Here is a 17,998-nt window from a genome sequence, read left to right as displayed (position 1 = left end):
CTTAACCCCCCTCCACTGCTTTCTCTCCATCACTTTGAAGATTTTGTGGTTTGACCTACATTCCTTCATCTCTGCTCCCCGTCTCCCTGTTATACCTCCTCCTCCTTCTCCGACCCCGTCTGTGGATCAAACCATCTGCTCCTCAGCCTGCTGAACATACGGAGCGTACACCATCTGGGAGAACATGAGGGGGGTGCATTGATCCGATTTGGAAGGAACATATGGGAATTCCTACAGTGGTTGTGTGTTCATTACACTATACTGTATGGACACATTCTCAAAATACAATCTAAATTCAATGTATTGATTGAAGGGACTCCTTTAAAGTAGAGACACTACATCGTGATATACACCTGAACATCAGCAGAGAGGACTCTTTAAAGTAGAGACTCTACATACTGATATACACCTGAACATCAGCAGGAGAGGACTCTTTAAAGTAGAGACACCTACAATACTGATATACACCTGAACATCAGCAGAGAGGGACTCTTAAAGTAGAGACACTCTACATACTGATATACACCTGAACATCATCAGGAGAGGACTCTTTAAAGTAGAGTCACTACATACTGATATACACCTGAACTCAGCAGTGAGAGGACTCTTTAAAGTAGAGACACTACATACTGATATACACCTGAACATCAGCAGGAGAGGACTCTTTAAAGTAGAGAGACAACTATAGACTGATATGACAACCTGAACCATCAGCAGGAGAGGACTCTTTAAAGTAGAGACAACTACACACTGATATACACCTGAAACATCAGCAGGAGAGGACTCTTTAAAGTAGAGCCACTACATACTGATATAACCGTGAACATCAGCAGGAGAGGACTCTTTAAGTAAGAGTCCTACATACTGATATACACCTGAACATCAGCAGGAGAGGGACTCTTTAAAGTAGAGACACTACATACTGATATACACCTGAACATCAGCAGGAGAGGACTCTTTAAAATAGAGACACTACATACTGATATACACCTGAACATCAGCAGGAGAGGACTCTTTAAAGCAGATTTAATGTGATTGTATGAAAGTGTTTTTCTGTTCCCTCCTAATCCCTTTCCTCTGTTTTCTCTGCAGGCTGTCCTCCGTTTGAACCCTCTGTGAATGAGAATCAGCATTTGGTGTTTATGCAACCCATGGAAGCAGTGGGACGTTTTAAATGGATACCAGGACTCCTACAGGAATGTAAATGTACAGTTATGAGATAAATCCTGCATATTTTGACCTTAAAATCCACCGAAAACACCTGAGAAACACCTCCGAAGGTCCTGCAGAGACGAGGCGTTCATGGGCTCTAACGCGAGATAATCACACTTTGACAGAAAAAGTAACCGCCCCCAACAAGGGGGTGCAATAAGGGGGTGGTTTTGCCCCCCAGATTGGATCCCCATCAGCACTCCCCGAGGAGCAGCATTGAGGAGTGCCAAACCGTCCTGGAGGTCCCGCCCCCCGGGAGGAACGCCTGCCCCCAGCATGCAGGGAAGGTACGGAGAATAAAACCGGCTTTATGCGTTATTTAATGTTTGTTGTTTTTAATGTTTTTTTCTTTTTATTATTTATTATTATTATTATTATTATTATTATTATTTATTTTTCTTTATTATTATTATTTTAATTATTTGAGATTGTAATATTACTATTTAGTTAATATTATTATTATAATATTTTTTTTCCTTTATTCATATTTTAATTATTTTAGTTCTTGTTATTATTATTATTTTAAATGTATTTTATTAAATTATGTATTATTACATGTAACCTGTATCCCGTCCCCCTGCAGGTGGCGGAGGTGTACTGCTCTTCCTGTGAGTGTGTGTTGTGTGAGGAGTGTGTGCAGGAGCACGACCAGCAGCACGACCAGCAGCCCCTCGAGCTGATCCTGGAGCAGCAGCGCAGCGTCCTGCAGGAACAGCAGGGGGCCGCTCACAGCAGGTGGGCAGCACTCTATACACTCCTATCTCTATAGACAAATACACTCTATACACTCCTATCTCTATAAATACAAATACATCGTAAAAAGTCTCTCACCTCTGGATTTTCTGATGCATGAAATAAAACAGTTTTGACTCATATGTATCTCCCTGCAGACTCCCTGAGATCTCGGACGCGTTGTCTTTTGTCCGGGAGATCCTTCAGCAGCTGACCAATCAGAGAGCTTCTATCGACGAGGACATCCAATCGAGTTTCGAGGATCTTCACAAGCAGCTGGACGTCAGAAAGAGCGTCCTGCTGATGGAGCTGGAGGTCACCTACGGCCTGAAGCAGAAGGTGAAAACACACCAGATATAACGTGACTCTATGGGTTAATTATACATATTATATACGTTTTTATACATACTATGACTTAGATTCATTTATAAATATTTGTAGGCTTTTTTTGTTTTGTTTTTCTTGACCCACTAGAAATATATTCTTTAAAATTCGAGATTTTTTCCACTTTTGTCATTGTGTTTTTCAAGATACAATACTTTGCCTTCTTGCAAGATATATATTTTTTTAAAGTCATACTTTCCTATTTCTTTTTTCCAGACTTTGCTGTCACTTTTGAAAAATATATATTTGAATTTTTCGTCATATTTTTGAATTTTCAACATTTGTATTCATATTTATAGCTTTTTCCATCATATCTTTCTGGAAATTAGATACTACGACTTATCATATTTTTTTACCTTTTATGACTTTGAATGAAATATAGTACTAAGTACTTTTTTAAATGACGAAATACTATGACTTTTTAGATTTTAAATAATCATATTTTTAAATAATTTAAAGAATTTCGGTCATGGTTTTGGGTTTATGTTGCCATGTGTTCTCCTTCCTGTCTTTAGTTCCCCTCCGCTTTAGAATAAGGCTCGCTTTTTGTTAAAACTTTGAAACCTGCCTCCTGTCTCTGTACTGAATTTGGTATTATTCCCCGACCCTGACAGTTTTCTATCCTATTTTTCGTCATATACTTCCCCATGTGTGTGCAGGTGCTCCAGGCCCAGGTGGAGAGCCTGGTCCTGGGGGAGGGGGCTCTCTCGGCCTCCCTCTCCCAGGCGGAGGAGGCCCTCTCTGGGGAGGCGTGTGCCGCCGGGCTGCAGGCGGAGCAGCAGCTGCAGCAGAGACTCGGGGATCTGACCGGCCTCCGCCTGACCTGTGAGCCGCAGGAGAACGACCAGCTGGACCTCATCCTGGAGACCGACGGCATGCGCAAGAGCATCCACAACCTGGGCACCATCGTCACCACCAGGTGAGACAAAACATGCAGGGTAGAGAAGCGTTTTAGAATCACACTTTCAGAGGTGGAGGAGGATTATAAATACAAGTAGGAAGGCTTGAAAGTCCGGAAGAGCGTCCTCCATCCATTCTTTTTTGAGTGTTGAGTTTGAATGTTTGAGATTTCTTTTAAATATATTTGAAAACTTAGGGTTAGGGTTAGGTTAGACCCTAACCCTAACCCGCCAGCCAATTGGACCGCGAATGTTCTGTAGTGATGTCACTATGTTCCATAACTTTGGGATTTTAGCCCCTGCAGACCATTTACATGCACACAAACCTATAGAACACACTACAGGAGAGGGAAAGGTTTTCTAACGTAGTATTGTCTTGTAAATGTAAAAAATGGCACCGTTAAAACGTTAAATACTTGATAAAATGCAAATGTTCTTACCATGTGACCATCCTCATCTTCCTCAGCGCGGTGGCGAGCCAGAGCGAGGCCATGGGTGCCGGTTTGGAGCAGTGCATTGTGGGACATCCTGCCTCGGTGACCATTGTGACGAGAGACAAGTCGGGGGGAGCGTGCAAGAGCGGAAACGCCATCATGTCCGCCGAGGTCAGCTTTTTTTACACTTAAAATGTTATGCAATTCTGTGGAAACACCAACATATATATTTAGTAGAAAATATACATGTTGAATTACAAAATGTACAGTAACAAATATAAAGCAAGTTATTATATATACTAGGGCTGTCAAGTTAACGCGTTAACGCACATTTTTTTTAACGCCACTAATTATTTTACGTGCGATTAACGTATGTGTATTTGTCCTCGGCCCGCCCCGTAGTTTCAGAGCCCAAAGGCTTGACGTTGTTGTTGTTGTTGTTAGTTGGAAGTTGGGAGATTCTAGCGAGAGATATGGATAGAAAACAAGGTGTTTTAAACAGCAAGCCAAGCTCACAGCTGATGCCGACAGCCCCGCTCCTGCCGCTCGCTTGCAGCAGACCACGCTTGAAAGTTTGCCGGGGAGACGCCTGGACAACAACAGATAGCTAAATGGGAGGCTACAGCTTAACACTGTGGAGGACGAGAGGCTGCGTTAGATGATTGGGATCGCATCCAACGTGTCGACTGCACATCACTGCGCATTATTTTGACCCCTGTGGGAACTTCAGTCTCATGCTTTGACTGTTATGAAGACAGAGGAGCGGCATCTCGCCGACAACTGTAAACAGGCTTGTCTGTTTGAGCAACTGGCTCAGTGCAGAGAGAGAGAGAGAGAGAGGGGGGGGGAGAGGGAGAAGAGGAAGAGAGATAGGTAGACGAGAGATAGAGAGCTAGATATAGAGAGAAGAGCGAATATCGCTGCTGCTCGAGAGAGAGAATGGTCTACGTCCTTTTTTTCTCTCTTTCTCGTCTCCTCTCTCTCTCGCGCTTCCGCTCTCTCTCTCTCTCTCTCTCTCTCTCTCTTCTCTCTCTCTTCTCCTCTTCTCTCCCTCTCTCGCTCTCTCTCTCTCTCTCTTTCCTCTTTTTCTCTCTCCTCGTTCTCTCTCTCTCTCTCTCTCTCGCTCTCGCGCTCTCTCCTTCTCTCTGCTCTCCTCTCTCTTAGAGCTCTCTCTCTCTCTCGTACTCGTAGTTCCAGGTTGTTGTATTGAGAATATTCAGGAGAATATTTGTCATTGTTCCATAATAATATAATATATATATATGATAATAAACAAACATTTGCATGAAGCATATTTGTCCACTCATACGTTAATAAGAGTATTAAAAACTAGAAAAATATTCCTCTAAGGTACATTTAGAACAGATAAAAAATGTGCGATTCATTTGCAATTAATCGCGATTAACTATGGACATCATGCGATTAATCGCGATTAAATATTTGAATCGACTGACAGCCCTTATACATAAGTATGTGAGGCATGGAATATTAATAATTGAATTGAATATAAATGTAAAATGTAGTGTGATTTATATATATATATATATATAACCTGACGTGTGGGTGTGATCCAGGTCTTCACCCCGGACGGCAGCATCGTGGACGGGGAGATTTTGGACCACAAGAATGGGACGTACGAGTTTGTTTACACGGTGCCGAAGGAGGGCGACTTCTCATTGGCTCTCCGTCTGTACGACCAGCATATCAAAGGAAGCCCCTTCAGGCTCACCGTCAACAAGTTCCTGGAGGCCGATGTGGAGGTGGGTGGTCATATTTAAAAAGGTTTTATTGGCCTAAGCACAAAGCTACAGAGTAGAAATGGCAATGAAATTCTTCTGACCTGAGCTCCTCCAACAATGCAACATATAATACAATACAAAAATACAAATACAAAAAAAGATAATAGCACAAGAAGTCTATATACATGTAAATAGAATATGATATATACAAGAACAGAATGTCAAATTAAATATTGCGTCCATCTGCAGGTGTCTCCCTCCACCACCACAGCCACCAACTCCGCAGCCTACGCCACCCCCTCCACGGGCTCCTCTGAGGGGGCAAAGAGACGAGGGAAGTCCCCCGGCCAGAAGAAGAAAGGCTCCAAGAGGGCGAGCAGCGCCTTGGGGACCCCGCGACGCAAGACCCAGAACCCCATTGAGGACGACCTGATCTTCAGGATCGGTACATCATCACATTACAGCAAATACAAAATGTGTAGAGTACATTTCCGGACATTTTTAGGCTTGAACTTACGTTTTCTGCAGGATCGAAGGGGAGGAATAAAGGAGAGTTCACCAACCTGCAAGGAGTGGCTGCTTCCTCCAGTGGCAGGATACTGATAGCTGACAGCAACAATCAGTGTGTCCAGGTAAAGCACCTCCAACTAATATATACAAATGTTGTACTTTAAAAAGGTTAAGCTCATTCGTCTAGTGGGTAGAAGGGGGTATCATGCACCCCCCTGAACATTTTACATTTGATGCTAAAGCACCAGGACTTGAGGCTAATCCACTACCTCTTAAAAAGGTTTATAAGTAAAGGTATGCATTTAGTCTATATGATTTATAACCAATGTTTTTCCTGTCCAGATTTTCTCCAATGAGGGGGAATTTAAGAGTCGTTTTGGTGTTCGGGGGCGCTCTCCAGGCCAGCTGCAGCGTCCCACCGGAGTGGCCGTGCATCCCACCGGTGATATCATCATCGCCGACTACGACAACAAGTGGGTCAGCATCTTCTCCAGCGAGGGGAAGTACAAGGTAAGTGGCTTTGAGCTCTGTAGGAAGGAATAGGGACTTTAGGACTGGATTATCTGACGTACAGAAAATGTGTTAAAACTCTTGTGTTTTGTTGAATGTATTTTCCTTCTCGTTGGTCGTATGTTCTGTCCATCTAGACAAAGCTTGGCTCCGGTAGACTGATGGGGCCAAAGGGTGTGACGGTGGACCAGGAAGGTCACGTGATCGTGGTTGACAACAAAGCGTGCACCGTCTTCATCTTCCAGCTGACCGGCAAGCTCGTCTCCAAGTTCGGAAGTCGAGGAAACGGTGACAAGCAGTTTGCAGGTAGAGTTTCAAAGAGATAGTCTGGAAGTTAATGAAAGGGCCACAACACAATGAGGCCAATGATTAACGGTTCATAGACTTATGATCTTTCGAATGTTTAACTCGACTGTTTAACGACTACTTCGTTTGTCCAAGAACTGACTTTCTAATAGAATTAGTTTTTCGAACAGTTGACCTCTTAGCTACTTAAAGAAGTTGAGTTGTAAGATGAAGTATACACATTAGAAGTACTTGTTGTGGCAGATAAAGTCTTTAAAATGCAAAACATGGAAGCAGTTAGTGTTCTGAGTGATGAGATCTGAATGCAGGTGAGGTTCCCCGCTGACGACTAATAACTGAAAGCATTTTAAATGCAAGATAAAGTTTGAACTGAAAGCACAATCTGTGTTTCTGTTCAAAGGTCCGCACTTTGCAGCAGTGAACAAGAACAACGAGATCATCGTGACTGACTTCCACAACCACTCAGTGAAGGTAAAGCCTTCATTACTGCAGACTACCTGAACGATCCCTTTAGTTTTAAAGTTTGTTGCTCAAGAACACTTTGAATTTGGATCTTGATCTCTTTTTTCTGTCTCTATCAGGTTTTCACTCCGGAGGGCGAGCTGGTGATGAAATTTGGCTCTAATGGTGAGGGAAACGGCCAGTTCAACGCTCCCACTGGTGTAGCTGTGGACGTCAATGGGAACATCATCGTAGCCGACTGGGGAAACAGCAGAATACAGGTACAGAACGTAACAACAAGAAGCACTTACTTTGGGAGTTTGTGCAGAATCCGACTTCATTTTCTCCCTCTGTTGAAACATTTCCAGGTGTTTGACGGTAGCGGATCCTTTCTATCCTACATCAACACGTCCGCGGACCCTCTGTACGGACCCCAGGGTCTGGCTTTGACCTCAGACGGACATGTGGTCGTGGCAGACTCTGGAAACCACTGCTTCAAAGTCTACCGCTACCTGCAATGATGGAGGATTGGAGGAAAGGCGGTTGGAGGGAGTGGTTGTTGGAGTGAAGGGATATGGTGCACGTCGTCACATTTCTAGGAATAATTGCATGAACCTCTACCATCACATTGGAAGAAGGGATGGGTATACAAAAGGAAGAAGCAAAGAAGAAGGATTACCCATCATTACATCAACAGACCAAAACAAAACTATGATCTACTTTTCTCATCTTTAAAGATTAGGATAAAGTTCCATCATCAGCTATCGTGTGAAACAGTGAATCACAGATAACGGTGGGACAACGATTGGTGTTTGAACTACATATTCCTAACGTTTGAAGAGAGATGAAGACAGAGGGGGAATGGAAAGATGGTGGATTCAAGGGGTTTGCTGCCCTCGTGCAAAATCGGGAAATATCGCAGAATCACGCAAGGATGGAGTAAAAACAGTTATGCAACAACTGATTCAGGATGTCACTCTCTATAAGTCCCTCTTTCTCCCAGTGTGGCATTATTGGAAAAGGAAAATGGAGGAAGAACAAAAACAGGTTGCAAGAGGAGGTGAAAAACGTCTTGGAAACCACAAACTTCCTAAACCCAAAATGGAGAAGAGGATCAAAGAAGTATCAAAGCTGTGAGTGTATAAATAAAGGCCTCTGCGTTGAAGGGAATTGATCGGAAGATTAAAGGTTTTCTAATGTTCTGCCTTGTGATGTATGCAATAGACAAATAATAGCCGGTAAGCTAAAAGAGGTCTACGTCTTAGTTTGACATCCAGGTCATTACCACAAATGAAGAAAACGGTTCTGACGCTGTAGATTACATTTGGGAAACACCATCAACTCTAACATGTTGAAGCTAACATTAGCTAGCAACTTTTAGAGCTTGTCAGGTCGCCCTTGAGCAAAGCACTTCCAGCAGAAAAAGACTAGTGAACGTTAAAATCCGTAAATATGCAACAAGAAATCACTTGAGAAGGGAATCCTCGTCCAGCCAAGTTAGAATGGACTATAATGTTGACTAAAGATTCACTTGCGATGGTGATGATAAAATATTGTTTGACTAAGACACTAGGCCTCTTTTAGCCTGTTGTCCATTGTTCGTACATTAGGATTGTCTGATTATGGAATGTTTAAATTTAGTTTCTTGTCATATGCTAGTAATCTTTACAAGTCCTAGGCAATAGATTCATCGTTATAAAGGATTGCTTGACTCTGATGCTGATTGTCTGTATGACTGATTCAATTGGTTGATTGACACGATAGATTTGACGGGCACCACGGTCTTGTCTGTGCTTGGTTTGAGTGGTAATATATTTTTTCCATGAGAAATCTGTTGGAGATGGAGAAAAAGAAGGTCTATCAATCTATGCTATATATTCGTGAGAACACATTTAAATAATATCGTGTAAAAAGTTGAAAAACAATTAACATATACAATCTAATTTCAATAGCCAAAAACAAGAAGATTCTTTCGTTCTTTCATCTTTCATAAAACAATGGCTCAGTGTCCGATCAGCATGCCTCTGTATTATGTGATTGTCTTCATCAAATTTACTGGTTTAAACTGTAGGATCCCATTTTATAAAAACAGTTAATAAATTCCTGAAATTACAGTAAAGGACGCAAGACCAATGTTACGTTGCAAAAGCATTTAAAAAAGAGTTTTGGTAAAGTGCTATTCAATAGAAGTGATACAAAAAGCATTTACATTGATTGTTAAATAGGCAATAAAAGCATTTAAGTTATTCACATGAGCATTCAGTTATACCTTTAATATACAGAACATGTTTGGCTAACAGAGGTTTGCGGTAGAAATTCACGCGTGATCGAATAGAACACTTTATGTTAGTTATTGCTTCATAATATTTATTTATCTATTTATTTATTTATCTATTTTGCCATTTATATCTTTCTCTTTTTTTCTTTCTCCATTTGATTGTGTTCCACCATGTGCATTGAAATTCTCAAGTGCCCATTATATTTCTTCTTTTTGTATATTTTGTCTGTTATGTTGAATCAAAATATGATTGTTGGTATTTGATACATTTTATACTGACTACATGTGAGCGGACAAATCAGCGTTTCAAATTTTGTTTTATTTTTATTTGTCAGATGAAAGTCGTCATTCTGTGTTGGGAAAATAATGAAGCTAGCCAATAAGAAAACAACTTGTTAGCATTTCATTTCTGATTGAAATCAATAGACATGTTTGGCAAAAAGCTAATAAGTTAGCTGTTGCTCAGAATACAGCAGAGTACAAAGGCCAAACTTATAAACTACAATCTGTCCAAGTAAGGACATTTATTTTGAAGATTTAATACTTTAGATTTTGTAAGAAAAAGTCCATTTAGTTATACGCTAACTTGATACTTTTTGGCTTTTTATGGCCCTTGGTTTCAATGCTGAATGGTAACAATTCTCTTTCGTGGATAGCTACAACAAAACATGTGCTATGTTCAATAAGACAATTTTGATTTAAATGAACTGTCAGAGTCCCAAAAAGGATTTCATGTATTTTCCATTCTCTGACTTTGTTTTAGCGCCCAATAGTGCTGCTGAATCTCAAATAATGCTGATCAACAGCTGGGAGGAGATTTCTGGTGTTTCTAAAAGTAACCTGAGCCTTGTTTGCTGGAGATTCAGCCTTACTGTCAGTAAAACATGAATGTCGTTTCAAAGTTGATTTGATGGAATTGCCTTCTCAGTAATCTTGAAATGTAATGCAAAAATGACTAAGAGATGGTTGATGACCATTTCAAACACAACTCAAACGAGTACACATCCATTTGTGGTAACTTCGGAACAATACATTCCTATTCCTACAGTATGTGGATTGGGTGTGTATCATTGTTGGATTTCCACCACTCAAGGAAAACTATGGTAGACCAATTAAGGTTTTTCTTTTCTCTCATATTGATATGTGGTGTTTTGAAACACAGTCCTTAAACTAATGAAATCTTTCATTATCACATGCCTGCTCTCTCTCTCTATATATATTTACTATATGTCATGTCTGTTAACTGTTATGGACTGTCTCTAATATTCACTCCCACACTCAACTCTACAATAAAGCATTGATTCCTAAATAACCTCCATACTTGAATGTGTCATCTTTTTTAGGACCTTGAAAACGTGAAACACACATTATGCTCATTGTTAAATGATCAGAAACAACACTTTAGAGAGATATGAATAATGATATGCATTTAATATCAAACCACCAGGATCACACCATTAATGAACTTCTGGATAACTCACATAACAAATCATAAACACAAACACTACATTATACACACAGTAGTCGTTGTTTATTCTGTCATTTGCATGCCCAATAGCTGCTGAATGTGATCTGCATGCATTTGGAAACAATCGTTTTGCATTTTTCCACCTGTCTGAGCACAGGCATTTTCTATTATAAATATCATGTCAAATACACCTGGAAAGTTCCTAGAAATTCAATATAAATCACCCCGAACATGTGACACTGATTTACAACCCATACAACTACTCAACACACAATATAAGATCCAACTACAAAATACATTTGACATTACCAAAACCTTCAAAGTGCTCTTCAACTATTAAGCATTGTACTATTGTTTGAAAATAAAAAGTTAAAAACGATGTGGTAGAACGCTTCTCTTCTCCTTCTCGAAACCTGCCACATTACCCACAATGCAACTCAACTAAGAGTATAGGAGTTATTTCTAACTCGAAACAAGTAATTAATGCAACCACCACCAACTCAAGTGAAATTTCTCAGGCTGATTATAACATATTGTGTGTCTAAACACAACGTACATGATTAATAAATATATATGCAGTATTCAACAACCCATTATTCCAATGGTCCAATATTCCTACGGCCCATTATTCCTACAAACGATTATTCCTACGTCCCATTATTCCAATGGTCCAATATTCCAATGATGCATTACTCCATCAGCCCATTATTCCATTAGCCTATTATTCCATCAGCCCATTATTCCATTAGCCTATTATTCCATCAGCCCATTATTCCATTAGCCTATTATTCCATCAGCCCATTATTCCATTAGCCTATTATTCCATCAGCCTATTATTCCTATGAACCATTATCCCATTATGACTTTATTTCATTAAGAGGGGAATTATTAGTAGGGCACATTTTATAAAGTAAAACAAAACTTTAAAATCACTTAAGCTTGTGTTAGACCTTATTTTCAGCTGTTCTATCCAAAACCATTGACTTTGAGTTGAGGGAACTAAAAGTCTAAATGCTTAAATGCTGACTAATTTCAGTGTTTCTGGACTCATTCCTACACTACTCTTTCAAGAACCTCCTTAACAATGAAAATACCACCTTGCAACAACATCAGTTTTTATTAATCCATCATTTTAATTAGCAAACTAAGATACTTTATTAAAGTTGTACACAATTCAAATTGTATTCCACAGAAGTCTTGGTGTGAATTTTGAGTTGATATATCTATAATCTGAATTTCTCATTTAGTCCAAATTAATAAAGGGTACGCTAGGTTAATAGACACTATCTTTCCTCGTCATCCATGCCTTTCCTCAGCAACACAACAGTTTCCCTTCCCTGTGTAGATACAGCAGTGGTAACACCAGACTGGCGGGCACGTTAAACACTCCTAAACACGACATAATTATACAGCTGTGATTTTCACTCAGGACACCCATGGCATAGACAGTCAGAGAAATAATCAGCCCTGCAAACCACAGCCACAGCATTCCTGTTATGGCCAATATGGTAAAGAAAGCCCTCTGCTTTGATTGGTCAACCTTCTTCTTCTCGCCGCCTTTGTCCCCCGGCCCTGGGCGAATCAGACCACAGAGACTAGAAAGGCTGCAAAAGGACACGACTACTGAGGCGAAGACTAAATGGCCTAACATTGGGGCAATTGGCAAACCAGGCAGGTAATGAGCTGTGACTCCCATCATTCCAATGCTTAGCAGCCAAACGCACGCAATGCTGATGTTTCTGATCCTCGCCCCACGCTCATGTTTCAGCCCCAGGTAGATGAGGGGGTGAACAACAGCCAGGTATCGCTCCACACAAGTGAGAACGTTGAACCAGACATCTCCATAGAAAACGAAGGAAATACTAAAGACTGCTGCTGCCCGAAGCTTTGGGAGATTAGCATATGTGCCGCACAATGAGCAAACGACCGCCAAGTTCCAGATCGGATTCATGGCCATCTGGTGGAAGGTGATCATGTCGGAGTGGCTCGTTGTTTTGAAGGAACGCTGACGCCTCCATCGTTGGCGACCCAGGTAGAGGACGAAGGTGCTAACAGGCAGGAGGAGGATCATTCTTAAGACCATGATGGAGTTGCCGATGTGAAAGCTAACCGTGGTGTTGGCACAGAAGCTGCTAGAGTTGGATGTGGAAGAGGAGTTAGCTGCCATATCTTCTGTATGTCTTCTGTATTGGTCTGAGGAGAAAAGAAAAAAACGAGAAGAATAAGGAGATACGAGCTGGCAATTCCCAATTAAATATTCCTTTTCATATTTGACATGTTGCTCGTTAGCATTATGTTTGTGGTGTTGTCCGTCCGCCTGTGCTCTCTTTATGAAGGGGATTTCTTAAGAACTTCCTCGAGGAACTATTTCAAATTTGGCACAAAAATCCACTTGATCTAAAGCAGGGGTCGGCAACAGGCGGACCGCGGTCCGGATCCGGACCCAGACGCCGACCTATACGGACCCGGACCTATAATCAATACATTAATAGGGGATTTCAATTTTGACGGGGCGATTCTATTTTAACCGCTGCCGACAGGGGGCGAAAGAGACGAGTGAGCGATACAGGGAGAGAAACACAGAAGAAGAGATGAGAGAGCGATACAGGGAGAGAAACACAGAAGAAGAGATGAGAGAGCGGCAGAGAGAAGCGGAGAGGAAAGTGAGTAAAGAGAATAATTATCGATACAGGCAGAGAAGACGGAGAGGAGAGTGAACAGGCGTGTTAGCGGCAGACAGGGAGAGACAAATAATTACACATGGCGCTCTCCAAGAAGAGGAAAGTGGACAGTGAGAACAGAGCTTTTAACCCTGAGTGGACTCATTCATGTTCATACTGCCCACTGGGAGCACAGAACCAGTGTGTCTCATTTGTTCATTGACCGTGGCGCTCAAGCAGAATACAAAAATCAAGTAACTGTATTCAGCTCGCGTTATATATTTGAAAAACGAGTAATCTGATTACAGTTACTTTCGTAAACCTGAAGTGAATACATTTTGGAATACTTATGGGAATTATTGGTGGAAAAGTTTCCTCATAAAATGTAATAGTCATTACCAGCAGAACTGTGTGCACACTGCACAGCGCTGCAGCGTGTCTGTGAGCGAGAGAGAGATGCAGCGTGTCTGTGAGGCCCCGCCCCCGTATGCAGATCAGAGAGAGAGATCTCTTTTAAAATATATTGAAAGTTAGAAACGGAGATGGTTCGATAAAATGTGCAAGATAACGTTTATGTAGCATTTCTTTATTGTCGAAATGATGACATTTCATAACGGGATCAAATCAAAGTGAATGGCCTGCTGCTGCTGAATGCATGGGGCAAGTGACTGGAAACAGTTTTAAAAGTTATTACGTTGTTTCAGATAATAAATAATAATGATAATTCATTCTATTTAGGGGCGCCTTTCAAAGCACCCAAGGACACCTGACATTTCATAACATATTCTAAGGAAAGGTTTAAGAGAGTACAAATAATGCAGTCCGGGTGATGTTTTTTATGTGGGGTGCAGATGAGAGGGAGCTGTCCAGAATGACACAAAGATGTTGTGTTTGAGTTGTGCTCTTGATAAGCCATTAAAACAGTAAAATAAGTGTCTCCTGTTCACCAAAACATATCCATCTGTTATGGAAAAATAAAGTATTCCAAAAGTATTCTAAAAGTAATCTGAATACGTTACTTTTTTAAGACACGTAACTGTAACTGTATTCGGATTACTTTCAGAGCCATGTATTCAGTATTCAGTAACCGATTACATTTACAAAGTAACCCTCCCAACCCTGATTAAAAGTGCGAAAACGCCACTATGAGACAAAACACAAAGTGTTTGACCAAACATTCCCTCTCAAGTCAGAACTGAGGTCACAAAAAATAAGCAGTCTCAGAGCCCAATATGATCAGTCCACCAGGATCAAAATTAAAACTAAATATGGTTCCAGGGCAGGCTAACCGAGGCTAACCAATGAGCACCTGCATGTGTGTATGAGAATGGCCCTGACACCATTTCAGCCCAGATTTAAACTCCTGGCAGGACAAGCTCAAGCTCAATTCTCGCACTGAATTAAAGAAAAGTGAGTGAGGGACTGCAATATAAGAGGGAAAGAAAGAGAAACTTTAAAACTGTTCAATTGTTATGATGTGTAAAGACTGATATTGTTCTATAATCGTCTGAAACTGTTAAGTCATGATGTGAAACGGTTAACAAAGCTATTTTATTTATTTCTCTATTTTATTTTTAAATGCAGCCCGAGAGGAACATTACACATATCCACAGTATTTACTGTATATCTGTATAGTTCAATGTTCATTGACAATAAATATTGTTGTTTTTGAATTGTACTTTCTTTATTTGATTGGCAGTCAGTTGTTGATTACATGCAGACGTTGATAAAGCTACAGGCTACTTCAATATCACACTAATTCATAAAGCAAGTTAGACATTTTGATGTTCCGGACCTTTGCATGGGGACATTTTCTCTAACTGGACCTCGTTGAATTTTAGTTGAATACCCCTGATTTAAAGGATGAACTGATCAGTGATGACATCTTGTACAGCAACTTTACTTTTCTGGCAGAAACATCCAACTGCAACAAGTTATTTCAAATGATTTCAAGTTGGTTACTTACCAATGGAGAAAAAACAGAGACCAATTCGTGATGTCTTTAATATTAACTGATTAATTAATTAAAGGACACTCACCTTGTTCAGTAGGGTTTCTGATTGTCCTTATCCCGTGTCTCCAAACTCACGGTACTGTTGAGGAGGCACGAGTGTACAAAAAAGAATCGAGTCAAAGTAATTAAGCATTATAGCTTTTAGACTGAGATATATTATTTTCATATTTCCATATCAGTATCTGTGCATCCATCACGTTTGACTGGATTCAAATGATCCTCAGTGTTCATTCAAATTCAGTATTGTCCTGCACAGAGCAGTCTGGCAGCAAATCTCCTTCATTTGCTTCATAAACAACTTCAATACAAACAATTCCACTATGCATGACCCCAGCCATCACCATCATAACTATCATACATTTAATAGAAAATTATAATTTAGCATTTTAATTAGGTCTGTCACTATTAACGCGTTAACACACATTATACAGACGGCAATCACAGTGTTAATATTTGTGTAACCTGTGATCAATTATGATTAATCACAGAATGTTATTGTGTTTAACGTGATCATTTTCTTCTAATTGACTGGCAGCACAAAGTCCTTGCATACTTTTTTAAATGTTATTATATTTTTTATAGATTTAATTAGGAATAAACTCTTAGCCCAAGCATGTATGTCCATCATTTACATAGCATTTGCAAAGTTCAGCATAAACTGCGAAAAATTAGTTTGTTTGTGCGAAGCAAAGCACATAATGTTCTCAACTTGCCTTTACAAATACTGTACAAACTAAACACACACACACACACACACACACACACACACACACACACACACACACACACACACACACACACACACACACACACACACACGCACACGCACAAGTGTTTAGACTAAAAACCTCCACACAGCCGTCAATAACTGTGAAGACACCGGAGGAAGCAGATCAGGGACCAACACGTTTGGTGAGATGGGAATTTCCTTTTTAGATGTTTTATCAAATTAAGTATTATTTGTGTATGTATTGTATGTTTACTATGAAGGGTACAATTACAAACCAAGTTATAACCTCAAATATTGTTGGCCACGGCCCTTCAATATATTAAATACATTTGAAATATCGCCATTTTGGCTTACATTGATTGAATTATTGGTCATTTGGTCGGAATGTCGTCAATAAAACATCAGACAGCGCAGCAAAGTTTCATAGCAAAAGTCCAATCCCAAATACACTCCAATAACATAGGCTGAGTTGAAGAAAAACTGTTTGGACCAACAGTTTTTATACCAATTTTGAGATATTTCTTCAAGCCTGGTATTTATAATTGCAGCAGAGTTTTGGATATTTAGCACCAATTCATAGATTCCAGGTTCTTCTTCTGCACAAATCGATGGTTTTGTAAACATCAATTAAATTGTAAGTTGAATCATATTAACAAATTACGCCTCCAGGGATTGCAATGTTGCTTGTTTGTGGTCAATTGGTCCACAACTATTTGATGGATTGCCATAAAACATTCAAACCCTGCTCAGGATGAATTGACTTTGGGGATTAACTGAATTTGTATCTATCTGCATCAGCATTTTTACTTGTCTAATACTTTTTTGACTAGATGCTTTTGAAACTAATTCCAATCTGCCTCGATTGCCCTTTCTATCTACTGCTGAAAGAAAATGCCCCCCATCCTAAAGGGCACATTATAAATACTTTACCTGGTAAACATCCACATGTTAGCATTGTCATTCTGAGCACGTTTGCATGCCACAGTTGATTTTTTCTCCGTCTCTCAGAACTAATGTCATTCCCAGCCTCAGCTATACTTTGTGTTAACTGTTAATGAGCAAACACTAGCATGCTAAAAGACTAAACTAAGATTGGGAACATTGGTAAATACTATAAATGGTAAACACCCATATGTTAGCATTGCCATTTTGAGCACGTTAGCATGACTGTTAATTGATTTAGTCTCTGTCTCTCCCCTCCTCTTCAGGCCTCTTCTGTTTAAAAATGTCCGTCAACCATTCATCCTCCACCAATGACTCAGCTCCTCATCAGTCCGCCTCCTTGTTTGACTGCACCATTACTGACTACCTGCAATTCGCTCTTACCATTACCAACGTCATCTTCCTCCTCCCTCTCTCTGTTTTTGTCCTCCGTCTTGGATTCCAGCGTTGGAAACAACAGCGATGTGGTCGCTCAACGGCGGTCACAAATCTGTCTGACTTTGTCACCTACAACTTGGCTGTCCTGGAGCTGATTGGAGCATTAGGGGCCGCCATCAACATTTCCGGCCACCTCATCGGTGACCCTGTGGTGGCCAAAGCTGGGTTACTTATTTGGATTTTCCCCTGGTATGGACAAATGCTTTTCCCAATCCTCTCCTGTGTGGAGCGCTACCTCGCTGTGGTCCACCCTATCACCTACCTGGTATTGAAACAGGTGTCCGGTGTCCGAATCAGAAAC

The 17,998-nt window shown here is 40.5% G+C and overlaps 1 protein-coding gene across 1 annotated transcript in view; it reads left to right on the top strand.

Moving 5' to 3' along the window:
• Positions 1 to 10,760, top strand: part of trim2b (tripartite motif containing 2b) — a 15,840-nt gene extending 5,080 nt beyond the window's left edge. Inside the window, exons 4-13 of the mRNA XM_034114319.1 lie at positions 2,988 to 3,247; positions 3,694 to 3,832; positions 5,236 to 5,421; positions 5,650 to 5,845; positions 5,929 to 6,032; positions 6,253 to 6,420; positions 6,558 to 6,726; positions 7,127 to 7,197; positions 7,308 to 7,448; positions 7,536 to 10,760. Of these exons, the coding sequence (XP_033970210.1) occupies positions 2,988 to 3,247; positions 3,694 to 3,832; positions 5,236 to 5,421; positions 5,650 to 5,845; positions 5,929 to 6,032; positions 6,253 to 6,420; positions 6,558 to 6,726; positions 7,127 to 7,197; positions 7,308 to 7,448; positions 7,536 to 7,688 (1,587 nt within the window). The 3' untranslated portion in view covers positions 7,689 to 10,760. The remainder of the gene's footprint in view (positions 1 to 2,987; positions 3,248 to 3,693; positions 3,833 to 5,235; positions 5,422 to 5,649; positions 5,846 to 5,928; positions 6,033 to 6,252; positions 6,421 to 6,557; positions 6,727 to 7,126; positions 7,198 to 7,307; positions 7,449 to 7,535) is intronic.
• The last annotated feature ends 7,238 nt before the right edge of the window (positions 10,761 to 17,998 follow it).

The sequence above is a fragment of the Trematomus bernacchii genome, unplaced genomic scaffold, assembly GCF_902827165.1.
Source record: "Trematomus bernacchii unplaced genomic scaffold, fTreBer1.1, whole genome shotgun sequence".
In the NCBI taxonomy this organism is placed as follows: domain Eukaryota; kingdom Metazoa; phylum Chordata; class Actinopteri; order Perciformes; family Nototheniidae; genus Trematomus; species Trematomus bernacchii.
This window is presented reverse-complemented; position numbering and strand designations above follow the sequence as displayed.